The sequence below is a fragment of the Ursus americanus genome, chromosome 13 (genome assembly GCF_024610735.1).
Source record: "Ursus americanus isolate L20-20 chromosome 13, mUrsAme1.1.p, whole genome shotgun sequence".
NCBI classification, from domain to species: domain Eukaryota; kingdom Metazoa; phylum Chordata; class Mammalia; order Carnivora; family Ursidae; genus Ursus; species Ursus americanus.
This window is the reverse complement of record NC_142139.1, coordinates 48593097-48605152: the sequence shown is the minus strand read 5'-3', so window position 1 is coordinate 48605152 and position 12056 is coordinate 48593097. Positions and strand designations below refer to the sequence as shown.

At 33.2% G+C, this 12056-nt stretch overlaps 1 protein-coding gene across 1 annotated transcript in view; it reads left to right on the top strand.

Moving 5' to 3' along the window:
* The window catches only part of FSTL5 (follistatin like 5), a 698132-nt gene that overhangs the window by 621110 nt on the left and 64966 nt on the right, over positions 1-12056 (top strand). The window contains exon 13 of the mRNA XM_045798623.2: positions 4988-5137. Within this exon, the coding sequence (XP_045654579.2) occupies positions 4988-5137 (150 nt within the window). The remainder of the gene's footprint in view (positions 1-4987; positions 5138-12056) is intronic.

Sequence of the window (12056 nt, the reverse complement as noted above, 5' to 3'; positions counted from 1 at the left end):
AAACCGAAACTTATCTATCTCTAGATAGATAATGTCTGTCTATATCATCTGTGTATCTCTCCCTCTCTGTCATATATCTACCTATCATCTATCTATAATTTATTGATGTGTGTTCATGTATGTGTGTGTGTATTTCACCCTTTTTTTAATAAAGATTTTATTTATTTATTTGACAGAGAGAGAGAGAGAAAGCGCACAAGTAGGCAGAGTGGCAGGCAGAGGCAGAGGGAGAAGCAGGCTCCCCGCTGAGCAGGGACCCCCCCCCCCCCATGCGGGGCTCGATCCCAAGATCCTGGGATCATGACCTGAGCTGAAAGCAGACGCTTAACCAACTGAGCCACCCAGGCGCCCCTCACCCTTTTTTAATTTTCTATTTAGTTTTGAATCACCTTTAATGTAGTATATTTTTTTACTATTATGTCTATTTCAAATTGTTCATTTAACAGATTTTTTTCTGTAAAGAGACTGATAGAGGAAGGAAGGCCTGGTGATTGACAGGCCACAAATTAATATCTTTGTGTCATCTGACCATGATTACAATAAGGCAATAAGAATGAATGCACCCTTGGCTTGCCTGGGTGGCTCAGTCGGTTAAGCATCGGACTCTTGATTTCGGCTCAGGTCATGATCTCAGGGTCGTGAGCTCGAGCACCACTTCAGGCTCTGTGCTGGGCATGGAGCCTGCTTAAGATTCTCTCTCTCCCTCTGCCACTCCCCACTCCCTCTCTCAAATAAATCAGTAACTAAAAACGAATGCACTTTCAGAGGAATTTAATGTAAAAGAAATAGAGTAGAAAACTAAAGTCTGAGGCTTACCTTTCCTGAATCATAATTAAGGAACGTAAGATAAAAAAGCCACCATGACAGAATTTCACTCATGGGATTTAAATGATAACTAAGACAGGGATATATCCAAGAATGGGATCAACAACATTTTATCCTGCAAAGGTTCAGATAGTAAATATTTTAGGCTTTGCAGTCCGCATGATCTTTTTCTGCCATTATAGCATGAGAGAAGTCATAGACAATATTTAAATGAATAGATTTGGCTTTGTTTCAATAAACCTTTATGTAAATTTGAATCCCACATAATGTTTACATGTCATGAAATAGTATTCTTCTTTTGATTTTTTTTCAACCATTAAAAAATGCAAAAAACGTTCTCAGTTGTTGGGCCACATACCAGAATAGGAAATGGTATGAATTTGGCCTGGTGTCATTGTTTGCTGATACTTGCCTTACAAGAATGAAAGAATATTTTAGGAAGAATCAATCTCTGATTCAACAAATGCATCAGAAATTATAAGCAACTTGAGAACAGGCATTCTCGTGTATTCATGGTTTTATTCCCAAAAATAATTTTGCACACTGTCTTTTACATAGTAAATACTCAATAACTGCTTCCCAACAAGAAGTAAAGACAAATGATTGGAAATTCCGAGGCCACTGGTAACCTTTTCTCTTTTGAAAGAGAGAGGATGATGAAAGTCAGTTTGAAGTATGAACAATTTAGACTGAAAGGTCAGGAAATGGAAGTAAATTTCTCGACAGCTTGTTTAGTGTCTGAAGAAAATTAGATGGATGATTGGAAGGGAAATAAGATAAAATCCAAGTAATGTTTTCTTATTTGTTGCTTCTGAAATTACAAGAGAATGCTTGAATACTTGAAGACAACTACAATTAGAAATTAAATATAGGGCAGGTCTTTATGAAGGCAAAGGACAGTGGACAAATCTATGATTAGAGAGAAGGTTAAGAGGAGGGGATAATGACAGAAACTTACTGAGTTGGATGCAAGGAAAATAGAGGTGCTTGTGATGAATAACATTTGTCCTTGCCATGAATGATGGAAGATGTGCTGAAAGAGGGGCTATGAGGAAAGAGAGATGGGAATTTGGAGATTTGGGGGAAAAGGTTTTTTTTTTTAAGATTTTATTTATTTCTTTATTTGAGAGAGAGAGAGAGATCGAGTGGAGGGAAGGGCAGAGGGAGAGAATCTCAAGCAGACTCCGCACTAAGCGCAAACCCAACTTGGAGCTCAGTCCCACGACCCGGAGATCATGACCTGAACTGAAACCAAGAGTTGGAGGCTCAATCGACTGAGCCACCCAAGGGCCCTGGGAAATGTGTTTTTAATAGACAATCAATACAATAAATAAAAATGGCAAAGTCCTGTAGAAGATGAATGCATATATCCGTCTCTTTGACCTACTTATTTTCAGCAATCAGGTATCATCAACATTATTTTAGTTGTTAAATCCAAACTTCTATCATCACTAGAAACATATCTTGTTTGCCTTTAAAATTTTGGAAGGGGATAATGTATACACAGGATGGATGTAATTAAATATGGAAATTACCTAGAGGGAAATAGATAATTTCTAACTATGAGCTAGAATTGTCTTTTTCTTATTGACTCTCACCATTATTAGTTCTAATATCTTATTAATTCCTTTTATTCTAAATGGTGGCATACATTTCTCTAAAAAGTGATTTAATTAAATTTCTTGATATAATTCCTGACCATTTTCCTCATCAGTATGTATTATCTTAATTTCATTTTGCATCTTTGGTTTTTTTGAGCTCTTCTTTTATCTCATTAAATGCCTAATGCATGTGAAAAACATTCCTCTAAAATTCCCATCCACAGAAATAAATATTAATCTATGTGATCTGAAAAAATAAGAGTGCCGCAGTAAAATGGGACCTAATAGACTATAATCAGAAATAATGGCATAAAGTGAAGCAAAGAAAACTCAGGGTGACTGACTGTCAGGAAACTTTTAATGGCTTTGTAAAAATGATTGTGAGGCTGGTCAGGGACATCTTATGGAGACAGCATACAAATAGGAAATAATTCCCCGCAGAGCAGTTTATTTTACTGTTGAACAGTTTTGTAGCAAACAAAGGGGTGGAAATTGCTCCTGGTTCAGCAGTTGTTTCGCTGACAGTTATGTGTCAGGTCACTCACACTTCCTATTATTTTGGCAGATTTTGTTGGTAGCTTTTACACAACAGCAGAGAATTTATAAACAATTTCCCTATGTTCAGAGCCTTTCATCAACCTTCGATCCCGCTTTTTTTCCCCACATCTTCATGCCTCTCAAGTACATATTTTATATAGTGCTGGATTCTCACAAAATAGGCTCTTGTCAAAGATATTTAATATACTTCTGAAGAAATATGTTTGGCAAAGAAAATAATGTTTCAGTGAATTGAGGACTGAAACTGTTCTGCGCATGCGCTGAGGACAGAGTTCAGGTTTGTGCTGCCAGCTCGAGGGTGGCGTGGACATGACACAGGATGACCCCAGTGGTAATCATTTTAGGATGATTATGGTACATTCTATGTAATGGCGTTAATTTCGTACCTCCAGAACTACCAGAAGCATACACTGGATGTTCAGTTTCCAATTTGTTTGGTTATGTTCTGGAAGCCTGGGAACAGCTTGTACTGTTTAAAGGAAAACACTGTCATATTAGGTTCCCGGTGTTTTGACTGTCCCTGGCAACTTCTGGACTGAATCTTAAAAATCAGTGGACACTCCAGGTTCTCCCTGAATCAGATCTGAAATTTGGAGAACAAAAACAGCAGACCACAGACTGAGGTCTCATTCCAAAGTGCTCTGGTTTTTATGTTAATTTTCTAAGTTTTGTGCAAGCAGAAAAAACACCTACTATGTGTGTTCCCTCAAAAGGTTTTATTGTGGTATATCCATTTTAATTACTAGATTTCAAATGTGGTTTATTTGTTGCCAATGTTATCTTTAAATTAAAAGAAATGCTTAGTGGTGTTGATAATGAAAACCTTGTTAATTGTGTTTCATGATTATTAAATGCAAATAGTGAATGGAATGTCTGCTGAAAAAAATGTTTTTATTTGAATTAGAGAAGGAGAGTATTCTAATTTAAGAGTTACTAACTGGAGTACATAAATCAATAAATTAGACATCATAATCAGTGATCATACCTAAATCATAAAACAAATGAAACGCTAGAATCAATGTTCATCGTTACATCATTATCATTATATAAATAAGTACCATTATACACATGTTTTAAGTACAGCTCAACAAATCTCTATTCTTAGTCGTTTTCTAACTATAGGTAAATAGAGAAAATTACAAAACAAAAAGACCAGTGAATAAAAGAAAAACCTGAAACAAAAATAATGAGCTAAATGACTTTTCTTCCATTTGTGATGTGTCTACCAGCACAGATCACAAGGGCCTATATATCCCTTCAACATTCATTTATTGACAAAATTCAGGAAAGGAGGAAATAGAAGGTATTTTTTTTTGGTCCCATTTATGACTGTCTGATACAAACTATATAATATTCAACCAGAAAAGAGTTGAGGGTGAAGGAGCAGAATAATAATCTGTTTGGACAGATCAAAAGATTTTGTAAAATTTGACCTTGATACCAAATCGAAAAATAAAATAAGCATTCTGAATAGCTACCCTTTAATAATTTTTCTAAGCTTCTGATTCTCCACAAATTAGAAAACTTTCAATCATTTCCGGTGGATTTGGTAGCTTTTGAAAAGATCAAGAACATGCCATGGGGGCAGCCAGTGATGTGATAACCTCTAAATATAGTTTAGTGTGACATTTAATGTCTGGTAAAGAAGCTCGAGATTGGAGGGTTTGAGAGAATACATTGAATTTATTACCTATGAGTTATGAACAGGTAGTAACATATGAAAGGGCTATATCCTATTAGAAATAAGAAATTAAGGGCTTGATGAAATTTATATCAAAGGGTTATTTCCATTGATTTATATGTACACTTAATGAGCTTAAATATGCACTATATATTGTTTTCTTTGATTCAGTACACACACTTTCTATCTCTCTATATATGTATATATTTAACTTCTGATGCTGAAAGTAGTAAAGCATCAAACATTAATTTTGCTCCTTAATATGCCACACACATATTATAATTTAAGATATTCTCTTTTCCCCTTATTTTCTAAATTATAGGATGAAGTCTGTCCCAAAGCTGAAGGAGATGAAGTTCAGAGGTGTGTGTGGGCCTCAGCTGTTAATGTCAAAGACAAGTTCATTTATGTCGCACAGCCAACCCTGGATAGAGTCCTTATCGTTGATGTGCAGTCCCAAAAAGTTGTTCAGGTATGAATGATCCCTGCTTTTGAAGGTGATTTTTTAAAAAAATTACTTTTATGTAATTCTTTACCAAGTAACTAGTACATTGCCATTTGATTGCCATTGATAACTTGTTTCATTACTCGGATACCTGGAAAACGTACGCATTTGCTGCAAACTCTCATTCTGTTCTTGAGCTTAATGAATTAAAAAAAAATAATTTAATTCTTCTTACTTTCAAAAATTAGATTCCATAAACACATCATGATACTAACATGATTAGTTCCACAAAAATCAACCTCAGATTTGCTTATTCTGTTCAGAGCCAGGAAAGTTCCAGTCAGAGGCTAATTAAGGTATTCCCAGTTGCAATTCCAGAAACAGTATTATCTCTTTCTTACTTGATTCTTAACAAAAGCCAAGATAATGATAGACTTTGTTAGATAATAGTAATTTAGTAGGTTTTACTATAGTAGTAAAACAAGTAATATGTACATAGGTCAACGATGGAGAAAAAAATCCTAATAAACATCATCATGGTCATGGTTATAAAAAACCATTCTGGATTGAGTCTCCAAATGTTTCATTCCCTGCTCTTTCCAAAGTTGTTTAACTTCAGCAATCTATTTGTACTCCATTGCACAGCAACCAAGGGGTGGTATGGGATTTGCTTCTAGGCGCTCTGGCTACAGTAACGAGGCCCTTGACTCTTATTATGATAGCTTGCTTCTCAGCTCAGAGGAAATAAACTTAAAACAGCTTTATTAGATATGCACAATCTGCTAAATGGGATTAATAATTGTACATATCTCATAAGGTTGTATTTAGAATTAACTCAATGCATATAAAACATTTATAGCAGATCTTCAGTATAGAAGTGCTTTACATCTACTTACTATCAAAGTTTCAGAGAGACACTGGAAGATAACCATTGCTTATATTTACTGAGACTTTTTTATCATCAGTATTGGTTTAAAATCGGATATTGAAGTAATCCCTCTAATGATTCCTGATTAGAACCACAAAAAATGGCAAAAAGTTCCAAGTTAGGGCTCTTCATTCTAAGAGTCCTTCACAGCTTCACATGAAATCATCCAGTCATCCATCTATCTATCCATCCGCTCTGTGTACATTTATTGATTGTCTACTATGGATATGTTTGGTATTACAAATAAAAGAATGAAAAGTTGTTTCTACTGAAAAACTCTTATCTCTAGGGTTACAAATTTTATGGTGGATAATTAGTCTAAAGTTTCAATTTCTAATAAGAGACTGACTGGTACAATCATGGGGAAAGGATCAATAATTGTTCTACTAGAAAATTTATCTAAGGCCTCCAGGGTTACATGGTTCTCATATATATCCAATCTGATGGTTCAGTATCTACTGTGAGAATATACATTTTTCTGTATATTTCACTTCTATGTCTTTGAGACAGCTGGATTTTTGACCAGGTCAATTTTATCTTGATTTTAGCATAGACCATCAAATTATAGACATTCAGTTTGGGATTATTTAGACTCTATAGCCAGCAAGTTAAAATTAGAAGTGTGTTTCAGAAATAATCAAATTGGTCTTTAGATTTAGTTTTCAAACTAGAAAACTACACTGACTAATTATGTATTACCTACTAGATACTCAAAAGTGAGAAAAGCTAACATCACTTATCTTCATATAATTTCCATCTTCAGACGACAATGTAAAATTTAAAATTAATAGAAAATATTGATAATGAAATATTCATGCAATGGTAAAAGTCACATAAATTATATTATTTTTCAAAGTGCCTACAATTGCTATGAAAAATCAGGAGCAAGTAAAAGATAATATATAATGCTAACACATTTAAAAATCATATTATGATATATTCATGATTATGGAGATTTTTTTAGAGAAGAATCTAACATTTACTTTTTTATAGGCTAGAAAGTTGGGCCTCAGTCCAAATGAGTTCTCCTTATGATCTTGTTATTAAAATAATAATAATGGGTGTGCCTGGGTGGCTCAGTCAATTTAGCATCTGCCTTTGGCTCAGGTCATGATCTCAGGGTCATGGGATGGAGCCCCATGTTGGGCTCCCTGCTCTGCAGGGGAGCCTGCTTCTCCCTCTGCCTACCACTCCCCCTGCTTGTGCTCTCTCTCTCTTTCTCTGTCAAATAAATAAAATCTTTAAAAAATAATAATAATAATGTTTTATTACTCCTTCTAGTCATTAACTGTTCAAAGATAATTATTATGTATATTTATGCCACCATAAATAAATATTGACTGATTTTGAATATTATATCAGTGGAAATATAGAGCATTCACTATTCGTATCTGGCTACTTTGCTCTACATTATCATCATAAGATCATTTTGTTTAAATGTAGCCATAGTGTTATTCTTTCTTTTGCTGGAGAAAAATCGATTACAGTTAATTATCATTATTTGTTGATTCTGCATTTGAAAATTCACCTAAATTCATTTAGGACTATAAAATCAATACTCATAGGGCTTTTGTGGTCCTGCAAGGACATGAATAGAGTGGTTATACATTTGTCACCCAACATATACATTTCTAGCCAAGGTTGAATAAGAAGAGACTCTGCCTTCTTGTTTTAGTTTTTATACTGTAAACAAGTGTTCTTTTCATGGTCTATTTAGTGCCATGTGTTTTGCATTTTTGTGCTTTTGTTGGCAATTTTGCTGCTTAAAATGGCTCTTAAGCACAGTGTTGAAATGCCTGTGCAAGAAGGCCGTGATGTGTCTAATGGTATGTTTCGTTCAGCCATGAGTCCTAGTGCTGTTTGGCCACGAGTTCAATGTTAATTAATGAACCATGTATATTAAATAAAGTGTCTTTGAACAGAAACACATATGAAACAGTTATTTATTGATCAGTTGATGAAAATCTTGAGACTAGAGGCTCATAAGAACCTAAGTATGTATTTTCCCTAGGAGCAATGGGTCAGTATTCAGAAATTCAGTGTTAGTGGTTACTTTATAGAAACAACTACTAATAATAATGAGAATCAAATGCATTTTAATACACAGACATTATTTATCCACTAACAGTAGAAAACATAAATTCCAGAAAGGAGATAATATAACAGAAAGGGAGTGAAGTTAATATTTAGGTCAAAATGAGTGATAATAAGAGAATGTATAGTAAAGAATATTACATATTATATTTATCATATAATTTATAAAATAAAATGTAGTAAACCTTGATTCAGAAAGGACAATGAAACCTAAATGGAAAAAAAAATTAAATATCTTAGAATGATCTTAAAATGGCAGATGAATTATTATGAGAACAGTGTCAATTTTCTCAATAGCAATAATGATGGTGAAAGTGAAACATTATTAAAGGGCTTAGTGCAAATAAAATATATTCTAATATTATAATATGATCAGTGTAAAAATAATTTTAGAACCACAACATTACCTTTTGTGTCAGATAAAAACATAGATATCACCAACATAAATTGAAACAGAACTGCAACTGAAAACTATTTGCTTCAGGAATAAGGAAAACTAACTGATCAATAAGTTTGATATTATAGTGAGCAAGTAACTTGGTAAATATATGATCTATTAAAATATTAACTCTCAGTAATAATTAGAATATTCTCTTAGTTTAAGATTGAAATGTTTAAAAGAGTGAAAATACAAGACAAAAATAGTAACACAAGTGTTTATTGTACAGCAATATGTAAACGGAGAAAGGGATGATTTGTTTGAAATATTTTAAGATTTCTTGTACTATTTTGGAATGGGAATAACTGATTATCCAAAAATATGTTAGGTATGCTTATTAATGTTGCAAGAATCTGTCTTGAAATACTGTGTCTGTCTATGATAAATTAAAATTCAATGAACAACTTGCAAATAAATACAGTGGGGAAAGAATAAATAATAAAGATAAATAAAAAGAATGGAAAACCCAAAACAAATAGAAACAAATTTAAACAAAATGATAGAATAAAACCAAACACATCCATTTTTTGAGGAAACAGCATACTGTTTTCTGCAGTACGCAAGGGTTCCTTTCTCTTTACATCCTCTTCAACACTTCCTGTTTCTTGTCTCCTTGATTTTAGCCATTCTAAGGTGATATCTCAGAAAACAATATGGAGATCCTCAAAAAATTAAAAATAGAAATACCATATGATCCAATAATTCCACTAGTGGTATCTACCCAGGAAAAAGGGAAACACTAACTGAAAAAGGTAATATGTTTATTGCAGCATTGCAAACTAAGTGTCCATTGATAGATGAATGAATAAGGAAAAATGTGATACATAATATAATAATACACAGCCATAAAAAAGGATACTATTGTATCATTTGAGACAACATGGATGGACCTAGAGGGTATTATGCTAAGTGAAATTAGTCAGATGGAGGAAGACAAATACACTATATGATTCCACTCCTAAGTGAAATCTAAAATAAATAAATAAATAAATAAAAGAATAAACAAACAAAAAGCAGAATCAAACTATAAGTACAGAGAACAAACTGATAGTCCCCAGAAGGGAGGTAGGTGGGGGGTTGGGTAAAATGGGTGAAGGGGACCCCTCCAGTTATAAATGAATAAGTGACAGGGATAAAAAGCAGAGTATAAGGAATATAGTCAGTGATATAGTAATAGCAATGTAATGGGACATATGGTAGCTATACTTATAGTGAACAGCATAATGTATAAACTTGTCAAATCACTAAGTTGTTCACTTGAAACTAATGTAACATTGTGTGTCAGTTATATTCAAATATTTAACAAATAAAATAAATAACAAAAAAACCCTCAAAGTATGTTCACAATTACAATAACTGAGGATGGACTAATATTGTTGGACTGAATAATGGAAATCTAGCCATATGCACATTATGAGATACACCCCCTAAAAAAGATAAAAGAGAAAGTGACATTTAAGGACAGTACAGATAATGCGGGAATTATACTAACAACAAAACAATAAAGCTGATGTAGATATATTGACATCAGATTTTAAAAAGAACTTTAAGGCACAAAGCATTGAGTTAAAGCAAGTTATGATAATGATAAAATGTTTACTTTATTAAGAAAATATAAGACTAAAAACATATATGATTGCTTACAATTTTACAAGGTAATTATTGCCAAACTACATTAGGATTGACACAGGATCAAAGTGAGGAGAATTTGATACTTCTACACATGATAAATCAACAAAATCAATAGTATATATGAATTGAACAACATTGTTGCTATGCTTGAATTAACGGATGTGTGTGTAAGCCTTTGCATCCAGCAATGATTATATATATATACTTTTATCAACAGAAGGGTTTTATATATATATTATATGTATAATATATTTAATATTATATATATTTATATGTATTATATATATTATATCAGAAAGAGCATCTCTCTCTATATATATATCATCTCTCTCTCTCTCTATATATATATATAGTTTATCATCATTAAACAATTTACCATTATCTTTTCTTAGTCTATTAAGGCCACTATAACCAAATAGGACAGACTGTGTAGCTTATAAACAGCAGAAATTTACTTCTCACAATTGTGAGTCTGAAAGTCTAAGATCAAGGTGTCAGCATGTTGTGATCTGGTAAGGGTCCTCTTGTTGGTTCATAGCTGGTGCCATCTCACTGTCTTCACACAGTAGAAGGGGTGAGGAATCTCTGAAGGATCTTTTTTATAAAAGCACTAATTCATTCATGAGGGTTCCATCCTCATCACTTCCCAAAGATCATACTTCCTAATATCATCATCTTTGGGGGTTGGGATTTCAGAATATGAATTCTGCAGGGGACGCAAAGACCATAGCATTCACTAAATGAAGCATTTAGTGAAAGTGAATTAAGTCACAAGAAATAGTAATGAAAATTATTTCATACTGATTCTCTGACACAATGTTAAGCTAACTATTAATAGCACCAATGTAAATGTAAAATATTAATATTAATATCAAGTAATATTGATAATCATGATTAAATATGTTGAATCCAAATAAGGCTGTGTTTTCAGGGAATATTGCTCCTTAATTAAAAAAAATCAGTAATAGATTAATTTAACCAGATAATTTTAGAATTTAGCTGAAGAAAATCAGAACGATCTGAATGAAAGAAAGTATAAAGATATGTATATAAAGACACAAAGGAATGAATGTATAAAAGGCAAAAATTAAGTTATTCAAAGAAGACTAATCAAAAGGAAACTGGGAATTTTTGCAAAGAACAAGGACAAAAGTCATGATTAACACTATTAGAATTGAGTAAAAGAATATATAACCACAATCCTTGCAGAGAGTAAAAGAAACTAAGAAAGCATTAAGGTAAAAATCATGGTAGTGAATTTTAAAAACAAAGTGGGAAAGAACAAATTAAGGGGAAAATATGTTAATATCATGTAACCCAAATAGGAATAAAAAAGGAATCTTGATTTGAGAGTTCTAAAACAAAACAACAAAAGAATATTCTATCTCAGATGGGTTTAGAGGTGAAAGCTGACTTGATGGCTGATTTCCTGCTTTACTTACTCAACCTGCTCTGGGTAGAGTCTTTGTGTATTCTCAGACTTTCTATCACCAAAGACAAATCTTAAGCTTCTCTACATGCATCTTGCCCCACACCACGATTTATCAGCCTTATTGCCTCACTTCCTACAGCTACCTTCTATTTGGAGAACAATGTACCAGAATCATTGCTATCGTAGGGAAAATGTGAGAATTTAATCCTTGGGACAAAAAGGCAGAGGAAGTAGAGAGTCACAGGGTTGCTCACATAGCTCTGGAGAGATGTGTGATGGAGTTGAATATTACCCTTCTGTCAATAAAAGAAAAGGTTTTGAATTATAGGGGTTACTGAATACCCCACTGGAAAGATGGGAAGTGAAAGAGTAGCTGTGATGATTTGGGCCATTCTGCAACAATCTGTTCTATAGAAATGTA